This window comes from Puntigrus tetrazona, chromosome 17 (assembly GCF_018831695.1).
Source record: "Puntigrus tetrazona isolate hp1 chromosome 17, ASM1883169v1, whole genome shotgun sequence".
NCBI lineage: Eukaryota > Metazoa > Chordata > Actinopteri > Cypriniformes > Cyprinidae > Puntigrus > Puntigrus tetrazona.
Window position 1 is genome coordinate 2,493,068 of NC_056715.1, and position 20,994 is coordinate 2,514,061.

Sequence of the window (20,994 nt, forward strand, 5' to 3'; positions counted from 1 at the left end):
CTAAAACGTTGCTAATATCAGTTGAAATAAATTCTAGTCAGAATATATAAAGAATAAACGACCCTCATAAATAATGATTACTGTACATCGCAAGTATAATTGTGATCTATATAGTTAACAGTAAGTTAGTAGGCAGTCACGGCGCAGGCGCACAGACGCGCTCCGAGCAGCTGGTGTGGAGCTCCACTCTCTCACTCACACTATGGCCACTAAATCCTACTGAATCATGAACAAGTAGCCTAATTCGTTTCCTAGAACACACAACAGGCATCCGACAGAAACGAGCTGCTCTTTCTGCTCCGATTATTCTCGTACGAGTCCGTTAGTTCAGCCCCGATCATTTATTTCTCCAGCGCGCGCGAGTAAAAGTTGGAGAGGCGCGCGCGCTCAGAGTGATTAAAGGACCGGCTAAAATTAGCTTAAAATGGCCGCCTCGGGCTACAGGCCTGAGATATAGATTCATATCAAACTAAAACCGATTATGGTAACCACTAAATTAACTCGGAGCAGGACGGAGCTGAGTGTTATTTAACCGGAGCGCACGCAATCACGGAGCTCGCGACCGCGCCGCATTGCATATCCTGCCGGAGCAGAAAACGTGACAGTTGCCGATCAAAAGTTTGACAGAAAGAGTTTCAAAATAGCACGATGACACCTGTTATGAATTAAGAATGAACGATACGTGCGAGAAGACCCACGCTTACCATGATGTCCGACGAGACGAATCAATGAACGCTTTTCTTGGTACTTCTATCTGGGAATGTGAACAGCCGAGACAGTGCGAGTGTGCGTGTGTGTGTGTGTGTGAGACAGAGAGAGAGAGAGAGAGACACATCACTGCACAGCCGCAGTGAAGGGCTCATCGAGCATATGCACTGTCATTGGGACACTTGGCAATGAAGTGGACAAATATGTACCACACATTTGAATTGCATTGGCACAATAATGTTTAAAATAATAACTTACATGTACTGAAAATTACCTAACATGTCTAAGTAACTCAAGTCATTAAGAGTAAGACATACTCTATAGGAGCATTATCTAGAAATAGTAATAGTTTAGACCAGATACTGTTCAGAATGTCTATTAATGACCAAGTTCTCTCATTCATAAGTAGTTTAAGTCACATGAGCTGATGATGTGTTAAAACACTCATATGCAAAGTTATACAGGAAAAGCTGTTTTTTGGCACCTAATTCCAAACTTATACAAATTTATGCGTAACTGAAAATAAGTAATAAACAAGTGGTCAAGCCAAATATTAACAAAATTTATTTTACATACAGAGAAAAAAAAAGATGTACACAGCAGGTAAAATTAATCTTAAGACCCATGAGAGAAAAACTGATTCATATAGCTTTCTGATGGGGAGAGGGGTGGGGGACACAACCTATAAAGACAATTTTATAAATAAAGCAAGCAAATTATACCCAAAACTAAATAAATACCAAAAACTGTAAATGGAAGCAACAAAAAGGTATGATTTGGTTCCTACGTAGTGTTTATGCAAGCTATAGGGACCTGAACAAAAGAACTGAGTTTATCTTTACAACTATTCACAACTACAAAACAGAAATTCTATTTGTTCTTTAGAGCGGCGAGACTTAATTTATAGTGAAAATGGAGACTCGGGTCTGTAAAAATCTATACAAAATAGTAGTCTAGAAATGCAGTCGAGGTACAAAAAAAAAGTAAAAAGAAAACCAACAACAACAACAACAAAATGCACCATTTTGAAATTGCAGACAAAAACATTTTTTTTTGTCCTGAGTTAATATGTGAACGCAAAAATAACTTTTCAGAAAACAGTGCAAATTTTTTTTTCTTCACAGCACAGTTGTTTTTCCTTTCTCCCGCTAGTGAAGGATTTATACTTTGTTCCATAGGATTAAAGGCCGATTTATACTCCCGTCACTGGCTGTGAAGATAAATGCCGTTTGATATCCGCCGCTTGAGTGCCGTTTCGCTAGCACACTCTACATTGCAAATAAAACTGAACAAGAGCTAGGTAGAATTTTTAAAGAGTCGCACCAAACTGGAATGTTCGTGAACATTCCACAAATGCCACGGAACAACATAATTAGACGCCGGATTATGAACTGGGCCATATGGTGTGTTGTGTGTTTTGTTTATATCCGTGACCGTTTTTGTGGAGGGGTCATGCGTTCAGCCAGGCCGAGTCTCTGAAGCTCAGAACGGAAGAAGGCCTGGAGCCGCAGACCGGCCTTTGCTTCATTGGTGTTACTTGGGTTGTACTCCAGACAGTTGGAAAACATGAGCTCCACATCCTTAATATACTCCGCTATGAGATTAATAACAAAAAGGAAGCCACGGTTAGCAACGATTTATGTCGCGCAAATCTTTCAAGCCGTTAAAACGGCTTAGATCTGGTTCTTTCTAATTTACTAGTTATATTTTAACTAGTTTAAAAACCTTCGATTCTTACCAGCAGTTTGGTATTCACAGTTGTTGACCTTTTCCCTGATTGTGCTCAAGGCGATGGGTTTTTTGATTATGTCATAATAATCAGGCACCTGGAAAAATGTGTGCAATAAAAGTAGTCATCAAAACCATGAAAATAATGCCTTGGTGTTAAACTGGCATAGTTAGATGTCATAGAACAACTGCACAAATTATTTAAGATTACAGCTGGTTGTAAAGCAACCATGAATGGAAGATCTATGGCCTTGTCACAGAGAGATGCAAGTGTGAACTTTTTAATGCACTACCTGAGTTCTGGACACCAATTTCTTGAAGGGCCAGCTGTCCTCGTGTCTGACCAGGTCCACAGTGAGCAGCTCACAGGCTGACAGCTCGTGGACACCTAAGTTTCTCCCTGAGCTTCGACGGTTGGATGAAGTGGTGGTCGGAGCCAAGACGATCTTGGCTTTTGGGGAGACCTCTGCTGGAGAAACAGTGGAAAACCAAAACATACATGAACAAGAAGTCTTAAAGAAAATTGCATATCCAAGTCTTAAAGTCTGCATTCAGTTAAATATCAAGTATGTCCTCTTTCAGAGACATTTTCTTCAATCCAAGCCTAATACAAAATTTTGGGAAAAAACATTGGCTTTTTTATTAAAATTATTATTATTTTTTTTGCAAATCTGAGAAGTCACAATTGTAAGACAAAAAGTCTCTAATACCTATCTTATGTTCCTGAACAAAGAAAGAAAATACAATTGTCAGAATCACAATTGCAAGTTCAGAACCTGTAACTGTTAGACACAAACTCTCAGTTTTAAGAAAAAGGTCAGAAATGTGACACTTGCAATTACGCAAAAAGTAGTAAAAATTGTGAGATCAAAGAAATGGTTCACCTAAAAATGAATAAAAAAATGAATATTCTGTCATCATTTACTCACCCTTGAGTAGTTTCAAATCTGTATGAATTTCTTTGTTCTGCCGAACGCAAAGAAAGATAGTTTGAAAAAAACCTTTGCAACTAGGCTGTTTTGGGTCACCTTAGACTTCTATAGTAGGAGAACAATACTCAAAGTCAATGGTGACCCAAATGGTGACTGTTATAAACTTTCTTCAAACTATCTTCCTTTGCGTTCGGCAGAACAAAGAAATTCATACAGACTTGAAACTCAAGTGTGAGTAAATGATGACAGAATTTTCATTTTTGAGTGAACTATTTCTTTACGTTTTTTATTTTTATTACATGCCAAAAATACAATTTTAATATATACAAACCATTTTGAGTCAAATTTTAATTATTGTTCAATTATTATCCCTAATTATTAAGTCCTAAGTCATAGCTTTTTTTGTTTTGTATTCTGTGGTGGAATCAATCTTCCAGCGTATCCTACTTTGATGTGATGCAGTAAATTAAATTTTATTTATGTTAGTGAATTCACTAATGATCCTTACCAGTAATGGGTCTCTTCCTAGAATCAGTCATTTCCGCTGCAGGGCTGGACTGGTTGGATTTGGCCGTTGTGCCATTTGCAGTGGTCACCTCTTGACTAAGGCGAGCACTGGAGCGACTTCCTGCTCGTGGAGGGGGTTTGCCGTTAGACACCGGGGTGGACTTCTTCCCTGAGTTTTTGGAACTGCCTTTATTAGCAGGCTGGCTCTGTTTAGGTGTGCTCTGCTGCGAGCGAGGCGTGGAATGACTTGATTCAGCCTGTTTTGATCTGGTGTTCAAACGACCACCTTTATTGCTCTGGAGAGGAAGTTTGACTGGAGCCTTCTTGGACACACTGTAAAAAAAACAAAACTGTGTCTAATTTCTGCAGGAAATGAGTAAATCAGCAAAAAAAAAAAAAAAAAGATCAACATCAATAAAAAGCCAAGTCTACTAACTCATCCTCCTCTGACTGTTCTTCTTCCGACTCATCTTCTTCCTCTTCTGATTCTTCTTCCTCTTGTTCAGACTCCTCCTCGTCATCCATTTCTTCTTCAGAGTCAATAGAGGAACGCTGACGGGAGTTGATTCTGTGAGAGCGCTGTTTGGGGCGGCACTCAGAGCAAAACCAGTCTTCAGAAGGAACAGCCTGTCAAACAAATTAGGGAACAAAAACTTTTGTCTTAACCTCAGAAGTTTAAGAGACTTTCTATCTACAGATAAATTACAATATACAAAATCTAAATATAATAATATACATGTCTATTTTCCTTTCCTTTTTTGTCCTTGGCTGCATGTGTTAGTTTATACATACACTCTTTACGTCTGTATGGCAAATCAGGGTTTATAACAAAGAACAGTTCATAAGATCTCGTATAAACATCGAATAAAACCTCCCAAAGACTATGGTTCTCACCTTTAGTTTTGGTCGAACACAGAAGATGTGATAGCCTCTGTCACAAGCGTCACATAGAAGCATGTTCTCAGCATCTCCTTTCCTACGGCACACTTTACAGCGGGCATTGAGGATGGATTTGGCCCAGACCACACTGCGCTCAAGTGTAGAGAGATGCAGGAAGACCTGAGACAAGCTGGAGCAGGCCAACAAAGACTCACGCCAGCGTTCTTGCACAGTCTTCACCTGCCGCCCACTTTCACTGCCATCTGTTGAGGAAAACAGGTTTAGTAACGATTATTTAAACCAACATGTGCTAAAAGAGAAAACACAGTAAACAAGAAATCTTACCATCTTTCTCACTGGACTGGTCGTCATCTTTCTTTTTATCTTTTTTCTTTAACTTTTGGTCTTTTTTGGCATCGTCATCACCTGATAAAATACAAAACATTCAGAAATAAGAGCCAATGCATTTAAAAATGAAACAAAAACTTTATCAAATTTTATAACAAATTTATCCATATAGTTTCCAGGAACACACGCCGTCTCTGACATTTGAAAACAACTGTTGCATTCCTCTCTCTAGTGCCAGTTGCATAAAATTTTTAAATTGGTCTTTAAATTTACCAAGGCAAAATGAATGACTAATGAATATAACCACACAAAACATCCCCCAAATAAAAATAGTAGTTTTTAATAAGTTTTATGGGGCCAATCAAAGTCAATTAATAATAATTTATAATAATAAAATAATTATTTCTGATATAATTAAACTGCCATTTTACAGAAATGGTGTTTACAAAATAACATTGAAATGGAAAAATATTGCTCGTAGTTTTGATTAGAATACTTCCTATCCGGTTGGCCAGTAATATACGGTCTAGCTGCAGAAGTTGAATGACAAGTAGAAAGTCTAACGAGTGACTTCAGGTCTATTGCTTGTCATTTAAAAGTAATAGAGCTTACCTAGCGGTGTTTTCAGGAACTTGCGCTCTATGCCCTGCTCTATCTGAGCAAGAGCCTGTGCCAAATAGCGGACAATGTTATTGACAGGCTGTGGTGTGCTCACAGCAGTGGATGTGGCACTCTGACCCTCTGCCTTCAGTTCTTGCAGCCTAAATATGAGAAAAACCACAATCAATTTGTGCAGTTGCACACACTACTACAAATTCTGTTAGCTTGTAGGAGCATCAGACTCTGTTTCAACACATAAAAATTAAAGTGCAATAACCTGTCTTTGACTCTGACGTGATTCTCTTCAATTTCCATCTGCTCCTCTTCTTCGCTGGTCAGTCCATTCTCTTTTGACTCAGGATTTAGCAGTTCATAGTTCCCATTTTCCAGTGCAGCTCTCCATGAGTTTCTGTCTATCACCTTTTTTTTTAAGGTTAAGAGGGGAAAAAATGCATTAACAAAGATCCAGATCAATAAGACTATAAGAAATGCGATATTATTATTGTTGTTTTTGAAAATTCATTAATAATAATAATAATAATAATAATAATAATAATTTTAAAAAAGGCAATCTTTACAATCAACATACTTTAATTGCCCCCAGAGTTCCCTGATAGATACGGTCCTCAATATCCAGTAGTAGATCTCTGAGACGATTCTCCATGAAGCGCTCAGCAGGTACAGTGCTTTGTGGGTAAGATGGGCCAGCTTTTGGCTTTAAAGTACTGCCTTTGGTCTCTGGCAGGGATTCATCTGCATAACAAATGAAATGGTACAATTTGGAAAAAAAAAAAATATCTTATGCTTATCAAGGCTGCTTTTATGGCATCAAAAATATTCTAACAGCAATATTGTTAAATATTACAATTAAATTTTTTTAAATTACATTTGAAAAAGCGATTTCTTCCCGTGATGACAAAGCTGAATTTTCAGCTGCTATTATTTCAGTCTTCAGTGATCATTCTAACATGCTGATTTGGTGCTCAGGTATCATCTATAATTGCTGATTATCATTTATTGTTAATGGTTCAATAATTAAAATACTCCTCTGCAACAGATATAACTATCTCAAAAACAAAAAAAAAACCACAGGCACCAAACCTAATTTAAAAAAACCTCTAAATATTATTTAGGAACAGGCTACAAAAAAAATCTCACACACCTGAGTGATTGTAACACTGAGCAGCTTTGCTATCCATCAATTGAACAATGCGCTCCTTCTCCTGCAGCAATGTCTCTTTAAGGCTGCTCTCTCTGTGTCCACGAGGGTTCAGAGCCTCTATGAGCTGCTCTACCGTCTCAGGTGTGCTGTAGAAAAACCACTGATTTGGCCGGTTTACTGGAGGCGAGGTGTTCTGGACCAGCACCGGCCCCTCAGTGGTGGCATTTGTCTTGACTGGGCTCTCGGCTGAGAAAAGGTCTTCTATTTTGGGTTCAGGAGTAGGACGGGGCTCTAGCATGTCCTCTGTCAGGCCAAAGAAGTCTTCCTCGACAAACAGTGCACCAGCAGAAGGGAAAATCCAATAGCGGCGATAAAGACGGTCTCGGCCTAGAGGCAGGATGTAGGTGCAGGCCATAGCTTTCTGAATGCGCTCCAGGAGTTCCTTCTCTTTGAGCTGCTGTTGATGTAACTCCTCTGGGCTCAGACTGTCTTTCGTTTCAACCTCACCAACCTGCTTCTCTTTTGGGGTGTCATTTGTTTTTTTTACTGGAAAACAAAAATAACGGAATTTTATATATTTGTATAGCAACAGAATTTAAACAATTTCTTAAAAGCAAGCAAAAACTGATTAAAAAAAAAAAAAAAAAAAAAAAGAGTCTAATTTTAAATGCAGTAAGTCACTGATAAATCAATCATCAAGTTTAACATCTTTTATACCACTTGCATGTTTGTTTATTAACTATTATATTTAACAGTCTGTACTGCTAAATAGATCATAAGACCAAGAATGCATCACAGTAAAAATGATATGATACCTTTTTTAGATTTAGCTGGTTGCTCCTCCTCATCCTCAGTGTTCTGCTCAGCATGACCTTCCTGACTTTCTGTGCTGGTGTCCATCTCCTCTCTACAACCATCAGAGAGAGAAGAGTTTAATCAAATGGTACTGGAATGTAATCCGTGTCCCAAAACCCACTTATTGAATATTGAGAAAGGATTATTGGTTCAGCTTACCCTGCCACATGTTCTCCATTTCTTGCCTCCTCTTTGAGTTTTTCATGTTTTTCTTTTAATTTCTGCTCCTGTTCCCTCAGCTTCTCCTCCTTTCTTTTTCGAACCCTGGAATATGGAGATGCAACTATTATTTTCTAAAGATGCTGAGAGATAGGTATAGGTCCATGTAATAAACTGTAATCAGGTTAATGCCATTTTAATTTAACACAAATAACAAGGCTTAAGACTTGGTCTTTACAATGACACGCACTGTATAAAAGGCCCTAAATCATGTCTTTACAACCTAATTTTCAAAACTATTTTATGGTGTTTTTTGTCTATTTTGTTTTGCCAAACTGAACATCCATCGAACGTACTGTACTGGTATCCCTTACAGTTCTGATTTCTGTCAAAAATATGCTATCCTACGCTAACTCTATGGTCTATTCCTTACCTCTCTGCAGCTTCCTCTCGTTCTCTGCGATGCTGTTCAGCTTTAAGCTCTCGCAGTTCCTGCTTGGCAGATCTCTGCTCGTCTGCATTGTCTTCTATAAAATCTCTTGTAGAAACCAAAGTCAGCAGCTTTCCACACAGGGAATGCAGGATCTTTAGCTTCTCTCCTGAATACATGTAACAATATTAGACATACTGAACCGTTTTTTTTTTATATCGTTCTGTTCATTTAATACATTTTTGAATGACAATTACAATTTTTGAAAGAAAGGAAACCACTAACCAGGCAACAGGTCATAGACAGCAGTGCAGGAAAGCTTTTTTAAAAGGCACTGGTTTGACAAACGCAACTCCACACAGGGGTCATCTGTGGAGCCAAAACCACCCTGTTTCTGGTAACGAAACTTTGCATTGGTGGACATGCAATCTGCCCCTGAGGCTAAAATGTGCAGCCTCAGAATCTCAGTGAGAGTACAGCTGTCCAGATCCAACTGCTTCAGACTACAGCCTGCCCAGAAAAAAGGAAGAAACATGGTTCCACTGGGTGTTAGTAATTAAATAATAGTGGTCAGTACAGACGTATTTAAGGGCACATTATCTGACCTTGATGCAGTTGTGGCCAGGCAGCAGCAAGAGATGCCACAGCACTAATGGCAGACTGTGTGGGGTCAGCGTCATCCTCCAGAGCTTCACTAAGATCTAATAATAAAATCCACAGTCAAACTCACCAGGATACTGAGGATACATACTTTTTAGCAGTGGAAAACTATTAAAATTAAAACTACTGAAATTTAGTACTATAGTTAACTAAAACCAAAAAAGTGGCAAAAAATTAGTTCGTTGAATTATATAAATGCTAACTGAATTAAAAACATTTTATTTTAGTTAATTCCCAGGACAATTTTTTTTTTACTTTAAGTTGAAATAGTTAATTATATTTGCCTGTTAACAAAATTAACATTTCCCAATATGATATATCTTCTTTGTAGACTCCTCATTTTAAATGAGTTGTAACCTCTGCATCTCTGACCTTTGGTGTCTGCTTCCGCCACCTGGTCTTTAGCCACTTCCTCCTGCTCCTCTGCCAGAGCCTGGAATATGGCCGAAAGGAAGAAGAACAGCAGTTCACAGAGTGGCCCCTCAGGATCAGAGCCCACCAAAGCCTCCTCCAAAACCTCTGTAAAAAGCAAATGTAAAAAAAAAAATGCCTCTGACTCAAAAAAAATTTCATTGTAAAAAAGAAATACATTTTTAAGCGAGAATGATATTAGGACAACTCATGTTAGATTTAGTGAGTCAATGAGTGGAAATGCCATAAGATCACATGGTGTAATGTGTTTGAGCAGTAAGTGCATCTTACCCAGTGTTACGCCATCAGGAAACTCATCCTTTAGATCAAACAGCTCTCCAAACGCATTCAGGAACTCAAGCACCATTAGAGCATCTCCAAAGAGCTCTGGAGGAAGACGGGTTTTCACTGGAAGTGGCTTTGGCAGCTCCTGAAGAGCAAATTTAAAAACGTTTAGTTTGCTGCTTATGCATTTGTCAAAACAATTACGTGTTTTACGGTCTAAGGGTGCATGTTTACCTTTAGGTCATCACACTCCATGTCCTCTCGAGGCTTGCTCCATAACTTCAGTCGTTCTGCATATTTTTTCTTTTCCTCCTTTAGTTTCTCTCGTTCCTGAAGCACACCACAAACAAAAGTATAACAGGTGTTATGTAGGACCATGTATAAGTGAAAAACTGATGATGAACAAAAAAAAACAAAACGCTTAACTCACCCTCTCTTTCTCAACCTTCATTCGTTCCTTCTCTTCTTTCCGCCTCTGTTTCTCCTCTTCTAGTATCCTCTTCATCTCCTCTCTCTTTTTCTCTTTGTCCTCTTTTTCTTTCCTTTTGGCCTCTATTAGATCTTCTCTTTCTTTCTTGAATTTTTCTTCATAATGCAAGTCATGCAAACAAACAGCAAATGTACGCAGAATTAGATGCATTGCATAACTGACCCCATGACAAGTCTAGTCAGTGTATAACTTATGTTGCATTTTAAACTTACCCATGGCCATCATCTGTTCTTTCTGCTGCATCAATTTTAATTTCTCCTCAACATAACTGATCTAAAATTGGGAAACAAATTGTCATTAGAGAAACAGAATTCAAAGCATAGGTCCTAAATTCTACATCAGACTGAAATTCTCTCTTAATAAATGGAACGCCATGCTTCAACTTGTAAACATAACATTTAAACACACAGTAACACACACCTCAGTAGGAGAGGCATCATTTGGACGGCGACCTCTGCTCTTCCCTGGTGGACTGAAGGCAAACACTGGGGGCTCGTCGGGGAAGAAGTAGGAGAAATTTTGTTCGGCTAACTTGTATTTTAGAACTGTTGATGGCTGGAAATAACAGTAATCGGAGAGGAAAAAAACATTTAAATTGAAATTATTAAATTGTGCAGCCTTTATAACCAATTAAGCATTTGTACTGTCAAAATATTGTGCTAATTAATCTGAGTGTGTACTGTGAATATTATGTATATATAAATGCAAACACACACACACACATACATATATATACATATACATACACATATATATATATATATATATATATATATATATATATATATATATATATATATATGTGTGTGTGTGTGTGTGTGTGTGTGTGTGTGTATTTATAGATACATAAATTAACAGTACACACGTTATGTAAACAAAAACTTATTTTGGACATGATTAATTGTTTGACAGCACTATTAAAAATCTTATATTTCTTTTTTTGTTTCATTGTTCTATTTACCTTAAGTCTGATAGTCCCATTTATTGGTTCACAGTGCTGTTTAAGAAGCAGCTTCAATCTATCTCGGCTGAAAACGCTCTTTTTACGACTATACAATGGAAAAGCAAAAATAAATCATCAAAACAATGAGACAAGCAGAAAACTGACATTTATTTGATAATTTATCTCTATCAAAAACAACATAACTCACCAAATCTGAGCAGCTTTCACTACTAAAGTTTCACAACCCTCTGGGCTGACAGGCTGAACTCTGTATTTAAATGAAGATGGACTGGTGGCTTTCTTCTTGCTTTACACAACAAAGCATAAAACACACATTTAGATGGTAACCACTACAAGCAGACATATATGAAGCATTTCATATAAAAAGGTTCTGAGCTCTGACCCGTTAGTTGAAGTTTTGGGAGAAGTGACTGTGGGCTCCTCATCACTGTCACTGATGACGATTGAATCGCCCTCTATGTGATGTTTGACATGGCCGTTGACTGCGCCATTGGAATGGGGAGGCGTGACATCCAATATTTTGCAGGATTGCCTGTTGAGCATAAAGATACTAAAAATGAGTTCCAAATGGGAAAGTATGAAGTATTAATTATTTGATATGAAAAACATATGTGCATTCTGTGACAAAATAATGAAAAATAGACTTAGCCTTGAGGAAACAATTTTACGCTACTACAAGAAGTATGTTTTTCAATCAGTTTTAAAGAGCAGTTCATACGTTTCCCAAGAAAAGACATTTAAATTATTTTTTTCTGTAATTATATTTATCCTCAATGTAGAAGACACACCATCCTATCACTAACTTGGAAAAAAAAAACTCTAAATATACAGAATCAAGCAGTCAGTTTGGGTGTGATCTCTCTCACTGACTGGATAAGACAGACAGTCTTCCTACTTGTCTTCCAAAACAGCAAAAAAAGGAAGAAAGAAGAAAATCCCCCTCCACCCCCTGTCTACCAGTGGGGCTCCATGCTTCCTCACGTCTGGTTGTCTCTGCAAGCTCTGATGATGTCTAGGGCAACTCCTTGCACCAGTGCGGCCAATCAGGGGGATTCTCTAAGCTCCACCCTTTCACTTTATGTTATCTGCAAACAGCAAAGTCAGCTTGTGATGGCTGACTCTGATCCTCTCCAACAGGACAGAGCTCCGATGTACTTCCCTTCAACAGCTAGTGCTAGTTTAGCATAAGACTTGATAATGTACGGCACAGAGAGCTGCCAAGGACATTCAGAGCTCCAAAAGAGCTTTGTCTAAAGGAGGCAGACAAGGGTGGAGACACATCGATGAACATCTGGGTGTTTCTCTTCTGTTAGGCCATGGTCTTTTCAAAACAGTGCTTTACACAAGGCTATTGTTCATCACTATTCACATACATTCTCTTTAGAACAGTTGTGGATCCTCTACATAATGGTTGTTTTTACTCTAGTTAAAAACAAACAAACAAACAAAAACAAACAAACAGTAAACTATTGTCCTAAAAAATATTCTTCAATTATTTTTTAATTCAAGACAGATCTTCGAAGATTTAACCATTATCAAAAAACGGACAATTTTTAGCAGCACACAAAAAGAAACATGCATCGCAACCAGTACAGTTCAATATGCAGCATGAGACCCAATTAATCAGTTAAATCCAGGGGTTTTCCTGCATGGAGAATTATGGTGGTCTCCTCCAACAAACATTTCTTTGGACGGAAACATCATTTTCCATTTCTTTACCACTGTGATCTGATGAACATTAATGGCTTCCGGTGCTTTCTCAGTATGTTTTCTCTTCTGCAATCTCTGTATGCAGAAATGTTAAATAAATCGAAAATACAACTAGGGTTATGAGTTTATATGAATATGAATGTATGTTTATATGATGGGTAACTGTCTTTAAATGGTATTTTCTTTTCATCTTACCTCCGTATAATGCATATTTAAGTAGAAATAAGCGCACTGCTTTGTTTACTGCTGTAACCAAGGAAAAGTTGCATAGACGCCACATTAGAGGGCATCAGTAATGTAGATGCATCTGCCATCTTGAAGCAGTCAACTTGATGTCATTCACCATATTGTAGGTTCACAGACCATTTGATGTGCAGGATTATTATTGCATCTTTGAATTTTCAATGATTACTATGTTGAATGACGTCAAGTTGATTAGTACAATATGGTGGTAGTCTTTCATTTATAACTGCCCATAGAAACTCTCTAGCGAGGCATCTACGTTTACATACACATGAATTAGCATTTTTATTCAGCCAATCAGCTGTTTTTGATTTGTTCAGATGTTTTATGTAACATAGTTTCACTACACTACACATTTTTGCTTCAAATTAAAAAAAAATCCAGTTATCAGGAACCGGATTAAAAATGCAGCATTTGCCTCTACACTTAAATGCCCACTAAAATGTTAAATATGCAGAGAGAACAAGCTTAGATTGCATCTATATATATACACTGTATATAGTGACAAAACGGTTTATTGTGAGTGGATTATTACATCCATTAGAAATCCAAAGAAACGTTTCTACACATGAAACTCGGAATTAATAAACGAAGTACTAACACAGTATATAATTTGAATTTCATGAAATCGGGCTTTTTCAAAACAATAAAGAATATTTACATGACAAATGCTAAACGATGAGCATAATATTTAAGGCTATATAAAAACCCATCAGATTGTACATAAGAGTCATTATAAACACTCAATGGTGTTTTGAAGTAAGATTTGAGTAAAAGTGTACTATTAGGCTTGATTCTAATGTTGGACATAATGCACCTGTTACTCTGCTATGATTAAATTTCATGATATATTCAATAAAAAAGTGAAGGCTGTAAGAAAATGCTTCGTTTTCTAGAACAGCAAGTTATCATTACTTCTAGTGATATCTGCCTCACAATTAACCAAGTTAAGTCAGTAAGTAACGATACTGATGGCAATTCAAATAACAAAATTACAGATATTAAGAGGTTTTTGCAATAGATGCCTATTGTTTTAAATGTAAAAAACAGCCTGTTGTTTTATCCATAATAATTCTAATGTTGATTCCATGAACTTCAACAAAATGTCAGAACTCAGATGAATTGGCCTCGAAGACAAACACTACAATGCATACAGTAATTCTTGTTGATGAGTTATAAGAGTGTCTCACCTGGCTCCAGAGCGACTGACAACATCCACAATTTCTCCAGGAAAAAAGCGGTCTTTGACATGAGAATACACATCGTCGCATATCTCATGCAGCCGCGAGCGGTGCGTAAGTGCTGTCAGGTGCAGGAGGGGGACGAGCAGCGCATTAGGAAAGTTCTGCAGATTAAATCTGGCTTTCCTCTCGCTCTCCAGGGCCTCCTGGTAGGTCAGACCGGGCTTCCCTGTCATGGCACAGCTCCATACAAGACTGTTACACAGAATGGTCCTCTCAAAGAATTCACTGGTAAAACAAAAACACAATGTGTCATGTTATTAACTATCCTGACAGTTTACACAGATACGAACATAGTACCTACAACTGACTGATGAACCTTGTCAAAAAGTTGGTGTTTTGGGGAAAACAAATGACAGAGTGGAGATGTTACTCAAAATACATCTATTTGTTTACTTTAAGAAGTAGTTATTCATGTTCAACCAGCTATTAGCAGTAACTTGCCAAACAGACTGTTTGTCATCAAAAGGAGACAATGTTAAGCTCTATTAACACACAATTACACACACACACTTAATACCATGATTTTATTTTATTTTTTATGGCCAATCAGATGGTAGTTATAATTTAAACGACTTATACCAGTCATATTACCTGTAAGATAAATGTCAGGTCATAAGACCCCCCCATATACACATATAATAAGTCAAAATTGATTGACAATTGAATACTCTTCCACACAACTGGTATGCCATTCATATTGAAATTTAACAAATAGGCAGATGCCCAAAATAATGATAAATATCTATTTATGACCGTTTAGATTATAAAAGAAAATAGTCATACATTTCGTCCTAATTAATAATTATAATAAAGGAATAGCAAAGCATATACATTAAACTTTCACTGTTGTCGTTTAGCATAAAATATAGAAATAAAACTGAAAATTTGATACTTCTATTGAACTGTTACTTTTTAATGCAGCATCTGTCCATTTTTTGCATTAGGGTCATCTCCAAGTAATTAGTAGCTGCAACTCAGTAAACAGACACTAATGGTAGTTCATACTAAAATGATCACATGTATCCTATCCTAGCCCAACATGACCACCCACAAAAACAGATGACTTCTAAGAGCTGATGACAGATGAGCACCTAGACCAGTTCAAACAGTTGCAATGAAGTACTACATGGGCATCATAATATTTTCCATTCCAGCCCCACGTAACCAGTAAGTCGGTTTCCCGAAGCCTGATGAGAAGTGACATCAAAATAATAATGGAAAGAGCAGTAAAAGTCCTGCCTCTAAAAGGCAAACACACCAACAATAGCAGCGACCACGTTTTAAGCTACAACATCCTGTGTGTGGATGAGATCTGTCCCATCTCCGCTAACACCCCCCAAAAACACCCGAACAGGGGCTTCCCGGGGACATCCCACCAGCAATATGGCACTATATACGCTCTTATAACACATCGACAGACAGTTTTATGAATTATTTCACTCAGTCTGCTCTCCGTTTCGCGGTTTAGTTGGCTAAACTGAGCTAACTAACTAGCAGCCAACTCTGTTAGCAAAGGCCTCCAACTGACACCTGCCGGGTGTATGAAGGGGGAAACCTCAAGTCTTTAGAAATACAAAGGTTATTTCACACCAGAGGCGTTGGGTTATAACCAAAGCCGGTTTAAAATATCAAACCAAGACATATGTAAGTCGGTAGACGTTTTAAGTATGAAAAAGGAAACTTTCAAGCGCGCTGTCACTTCTGTTGTTAGTTTCTGGTGCTTCTGTTGTTGACTGGCATCAAAGGGGAAGTTGAAACGAACAAACAGAAATAAAATTAAAATCCCTTACTCATAGGTCCTGAAGATTTCGTGTGTGACTTTACAGAGGAAGACTTCTTCGTCGGGTCTGAGATCAGCGGGCGGCTTCTGCCTCACGAACGGCTTTTTGTGGAGAAGCGGCATCTTTCCTTTCTCTTTATCTTTCTCGGAGACTTTCAAAAACAACAAACACAAAAAGACAATTAGGAAGTAAGGAAATTCGCGATTAATACGGGTCCGTCAAAAGTCGCACTGTGGGACTCGTCGAAATCGGCTGAAGTAAAACCGTTAGGACTTCAAATGTAAAAAAAATAACGATATTCTTCAGTCTTTGTTAATGACACGCGCTTCCCGGGTGACGTTCAAAATCCAGCCCACATGTATCGCCTTTTTATTTAAACCGAATATAAAGCACGCGCTTGGTTCATATATAACAAACGAGCCCGATACACAGAAGAGGAACGGTGATATTTACCGAATCTATGATGTGAAAAAAATAATCAGCTCCGGCAGAGAAAGAAAACACAAGAGTATTAGGGTATGTCCCACTTCTCCGAGCGGGGATAAGCGTGTTGACGACAAGTTTTGATCCGCTCTAGTTCACTTACCCACCGGGTAGCGCTGGGGGTGGAGCTTCCAAGACAATTCTGTCATTCCATTGGGTGGTTTGAGCGCCAATCATGCCTCCGCAGCCAATAGCGAGAGTCTAAACTGGAAATGGGTTTCAGTTTTTCCACAGAAGCTTCATGTATTTTGAATGACATTGTTTTAGGTTAATATATATTTGAATAGGCGTTGATACGACTCGATGACAGCTATCCTGCGGTCGCAAAAAAGACAGATAATTGTAGCGTCATCATTTTCCAACCACAAAGCCCAGTTTGTAAGAAGCAATATTTTGCATCCAAACGTGTTCTTCAAAGTAGTTAAGAGTTTTTCATTATAATTAAAATTGGAGTTCAGAGGCATTACATCCACGTGTGTTAGTTTTGAGCTATATGTACTCATATAATTTAGTAGTATTACACACAAATAGAGTACAACACCTAAATATACAAATATACACAATGCAGTCATTACAATTAGCAAAGAGTTTAGCAATATAATTTTTTTCAATATATTTTAATAGCTATAATGGGTTTACAAACAAACTCCAAAATAACACCAAGGATGACGTAAATTGTCTCCAATGCACTACCTCTGCCTGTAAAAGCAAAAAAAAAAAAAAAAAAAAAAAACATGATCCCTCCCCTACTTCCTGTTTCAACAGAAAGAGTTGGAGATAGAAACGCATTTGAACAAATTACAAAACCAAGTTGTCACTTACAGGAAAACTAATTTATTATCTCTTAATACGGACTGCTTAATACAGCAATGCAAACACACCATTACGTAAAGAGATTTACTGAAACATGTGCTTACTATCAAACTTAACTTTAAAAATTGACAAATGAACATTCATCAGAAGAGGGTGCTGTATGTTTAATCAAATCTATTTGCATCGTTTGTTCTGTTAAAGGCCTCACTGAGGCTAATCATATCCAATGCGTCAAAAGAGACTCTTCTGGAGGTCAAAGTACTCTATAAAGATGGATTTGTTTGAGAGAATCCGGATCTGTGTCATTTTTTAGATGAACAGTGTAGTCAAGTGGCACTTCCTCTATCCACTGGCTGAGGGCTACTGTCTCTAGGAACTAGAAAAGAACAAATTATTTGGTTTATGAAATATTTATAAAAAGTATTGAATTGCACAGAAAGAGACATTCAGAAATAAAAGAGATAAAAAGGAACTTCTTACAACAGCATCCTGAAGTAAAGCAAGTGTCTCTTGAATGTTGGGTACAGTTACCAACAGTGCACCTTTCTTTCTGAAATTTTGACTGATAAATAGCCAAGTTCTGAAAGAAAAGAAAAGGAAAAAATGGGTAATTTTAGTCTAAACTATTTAAGACACAATAACCATTTATCATTAGTTTATTATAAAGAACCTTTATTTAAAAGGAAGACTCATTCTCCAACTCCCACAGAGTTAAAAAGTTATGTTTTACCGTTTTTGAAAGCATTCAGCCAATCTCCAGGTCTAGCGACAACACTTTTAGCATAGCTTAGCATAGCTTAGATCACTGAATGATTAAACCAGAGGCTTGTTATAAAAAATGTTTACCAAATAAGCCAGGCTTATTGCAGTTAATCTGCCAGTTTATTGCTTGTACCAAGTGTGATGAAAAATGAAAAGTTGCTCATTCCACTGCAACGTTTCATTTTCGGCCAGGTTTAGTACACAATGTAACTACAGAAGAGCCAAGTTTTAAACATAAAAAATGTCGACACTCTTTGGTCATTATTATTCAAGATGCTTCTGGTTCAATGATCTATGTTAAGCTATGCTAAAAGTGCTATCGCCAGACCCAGTGATCAGGTGAATGGATTCGAAAAACGGTACAACTCAACTTTTTAACTCTGGGGGAGTTGGAGAGTGGGCCTATTTTCAAAAAAAGTGTAGTGTTCCTTTAAGCACTTGTTCACATCTCTGCATGTCCTTGAGTGAAGACACTTACTGCATTTGATCACTGGGTTCCATGAAGTATTCAAACACATTGTTCATGATCAGAACATCTGCATTTTGCAGCAAGGCAGACTGAGAGCGGATATCCGCATGGATCACCTATGAAGAGTGTTAAACATCTTTGTAAATATACTATCCCCGGAAAAAAAATAATAAACATCAGACAAAGAAACGGTTTGGTTGATTGCCTGAATTCTGTCACTGAAGCCATATTTCTCTACAGCCATTGTTTGAAGTTTGACAAACTCTGAACTTATTTCAACCCCCAAAAGCTGAGATGCGGCACTGTAGAGGTAGCCCTGAGGAGAGAAAATTATTTATCTGAGGCAATAATATAGATGTATCATCAGATTATGTTCTAAAAAAAAACACAAAAGCTGGACTGGTAGGTTTATATTCAACAGGGCAAGAAAGTTAAAGAAATAATTCACATTCAAAAATAAATATTTGCTTTAGATTTTAATTCTTCATCAGAACAGATTTGGATGTAAATTTAGCCTTACATTACTTAGTCACCAATGGATTCTCTGCAGGTGAATGGGTGCCGTCAGAATGACAGTCGAAACAGTTGATAAAAACATCACAATTCTCAAGTAATCCAGATAACTCCAGTCTATCTATAAACATATTGTGAAGTGAAACTCTGCATGTTTGAAAGAAACAAGATGTTTTAACTTTAGGCTGTCGATTCTTGCCAAAAGTATTAGTTCAAAATCCATAACAATGCTTCCTCCAGTGAAAAAGAAATCTCCTGTTGAGATTTAAAAAGAAAATCCACTGACATATGAGTTTATGACTGTTCTGAACTGGCTTTGCTTGTAAACAGTGTTCGATCTGTGCATATTTCTGTCCTGATTCAGATGAAATGATATTATGGATAAAGGATTTGTATTTGAATTTGTTTATGACAAACATGCAGCTTTTCATTCCAGAAGATGTTAATTGATGGCCTGGAGTCCTGTGGATTAACTGTGGATTATTATGATGTTTTTAACCAGCTGTTTGGCTCACGGGACTCTGCAGAGGATCTGTTGGTGATAAAATGATATGATGCTAAATTTATCTGCATCTGTTCTTGTATCCGAAGAAGTAAACTCCTCAGCATCTTGGATGGCCTGAGGGTGTGTACATTTTCAGCATATTTTTATTTTGGGGTACACTACTCCGTTAACCCTTAACTCCCCTTGGGGATTGTTTCTGTAATCATCAGTTAACCTACAACTGATAATGAGTTTGGTCATGGCTAGTTAAATAAACCATCACCAGCAATTTACCCCAAATAGCACAGCTCCAAGTCTAGATCCCACATCCACCAACAGTTTTCCTGAGAGGTCTGGAAGAACGTTGTGGAATAGGAACTGGAGCTCTGGGATTGAGAACGAATGCGAGATGAACTCTGAAAAAAATATATAAATTGCATATTAGGATGTTGCTTTATTATAGTATGAATTTATGAAATGCATAGCCCAGTAAACACGCAAACACTCACCCAGCGGTGCTGTTTTGTGTGATCCACAGTTGAGGCAGTAGTTGCGACTCATTTTCCCATCCTCACACAATAAATCCACAGCTTCCTCGTCATATAAGAACGCATCCACATGCACAGTGGGATGAGGTTTCTGTTGAGTCTAAACATTAAAGCATGCTTTAGAACGTAACAACGCAAGTGTGAATGCCGGAGTATACTACAAATGTAATGCACAGACCTTTTGAATAGCCATCATCTCTGAGGGAGCCATACCCTCCAGTGGAAGGCAAACCCTTAGGTCTTCTGCAATACTTTGAAGAATAACGCTTTGGTTATCTACCAGGAAATCATCCAGATCATCTGAAAGTGTAATAAAAAAAAATGAGCAAAGAATTTAACATTGTCTAAGATTAAATGCAAATAAACCGGAGACAACACAAAACAAATGCTCCTTGCACACAATCTAACCTGACAATAACAAAAGTTTCCAAATGTGAAGTTACCGGATGTTTTCAACCAGTCTAACAGCTTTGGAAGATGTAATCTTTCCGTCTTGGACAACACCCGCATAATTTCATTCTTTGCATCGTTAAAATCCATTGATTGGGCCGCTTGATACTTATCTTATATCAAACACACTGTAGATTGCAAACATACTACTGAGCAACACATGGGTCTGTTGTCCTCCACAGTAGATGGAAGCGTGTTAGAAGTTAAGGTAGAACTGTACACTTTCTCACTCTGATGAACTATTCCAGGTTACAAAACACTCATTTATACGTGTAATTTTACTCGTACTCCTTCAATTTTATTGATTTGAAGTTAAAAATGCAACCATTCTGTGCTTAGTTAAAATCTGTTTTATATAATGCTGTGCCACCTTAAG

The 20,994-nt window shown here is 37.6% G+C and overlaps 3 protein-coding genes across 4 annotated transcripts in view; all 3 read right to left on the bottom strand.

The window, feature by feature from the left end:
- The window catches only part of cfl2 (cofilin 2 (muscle)), a 4,458-nt gene extending 3,598 nt beyond the window's left edge, over positions 1-860 (bottom strand). The window contains exon 1 of the mRNA XM_043263699.1: positions 705-860. Within this exon, the coding sequence (XP_043119634.1) occupies positions 705-707 (3 nt within the window). The 5' untranslated portion in view covers positions 708-860. The remainder of the gene's footprint in view (positions 1-704) is intronic.
- A 389-nt stretch (positions 861-1,249) lies between these two features.
- On the bottom strand, positions 1,250-16,670 carry baz1a (bromodomain adjacent to zinc finger domain, 1A). 2 transcript variants are annotated; one of them, XM_043263133.1, is made up of 28 exons: positions 16,550-16,670; positions 16,106-16,247; positions 14,262-14,540; positions 11,501-11,650; positions 11,306-11,404; positions 11,116-11,203; positions 10,575-10,709; positions 10,367-10,427; positions 10,095-10,249; positions 9,899-9,994; positions 9,671-9,809; positions 9,341-9,487; positions 8,914-9,009; positions 8,594-8,818; positions 8,312-8,477; positions 7,879-7,983; positions 7,680-7,771; positions 6,865-7,410; positions 6,292-6,455; positions 5,980-6,122; positions 5,715-5,863; positions 5,100-5,180; positions 4,770-5,017; positions 4,312-4,502; positions 3,877-4,208; positions 2,730-2,902; positions 2,447-2,534; positions 1,250-2,302 (listed from the first exon to the last, which is right to left on the bottom strand). In XM_043263133.1, the coding sequence occupies exons 2-28, from the start codon at positions 16,216-16,218 to the stop codon at positions 2,130-2,132; spliced, it is 4,434 nt and encodes a 1,477-aa protein (XP_043119068.1). In that variant the 5' UTR covers positions 16,219-16,247; positions 16,550-16,670; the 3' UTR covers positions 1,250-2,129. The 2 variants fall into 2 exon arrangements, with proteins under 2 accessions (XP_043119068.1, XP_043119066.1); XM_043263131.1 differs by having other exon boundaries at positions 2,730-2,905.
- Positions 16,671-17,393: 723 nt separating this feature from the next.
- Positions 17,394-20,969, bottom strand: zgc:109986 (uncharacterized protein LOC553566 homolog). Its single transcript, XM_043263285.1, has 8 exons — positions 20,612-20,969; positions 20,347-20,468; positions 20,130-20,268; positions 19,915-20,036; positions 18,829-18,939; positions 18,633-18,739; positions 17,873-17,972; positions 17,394-17,768 (listed from the first exon to the last, which is right to left on the bottom strand). Exons 1-8 carry the CDS (start codon positions 20,706-20,708, stop codon positions 17,646-17,648), a joined length of 921 nt encoding a protein of 306 aa, XP_043119220.1. The 5' UTR covers positions 20,709-20,969; the 3' UTR covers positions 17,394-17,645.
- Between the last annotated feature and the right edge of the window lie 25 nt (positions 20,970-20,994).

Coding starts and splice junctions, on each gene's coding strand:
- baz1a (XM_043263131.1), bottom strand. CDS start 16,218: ATGCCGCTTCTCCACAAAAAGCCGTTCGTGAGGCAGAAGCCGCCCGCT. Junction 11,405..11,500: donor CCCAAAACTTCAACTAACGG/GTCAGAGCTCAG, acceptor TGTTGTGTAAAG/CAAGAAGAAAGCCACCAGTC. Junction 2,906..3,876: donor TAGGAAGAGACCCATTACTG/GTAAGGATCATT, acceptor CTGTTTCTCCAG/CAGAGGTCTCCCCAAAAGCC.
- zgc:109986 (XM_043263285.1), bottom strand. CDS start 20,708: ATGGATTTTAACGATGCAAAGAATGAAATTATGCGGGTGTTGTCCAAG. Junction 20,269..20,346: donor AGATGATGGCTATTCAAAAG/GTCTGTGCATTA, acceptor TTTAATGTTTAG/ACTCAACAGAAACCTCATCC. Junction 18,740..18,828: donor GCTTCAGTGACAGAATTCAG/GCAATCAACCAA, acceptor CACTCTTCATAG/GTGATCCATGCGGATATCCG.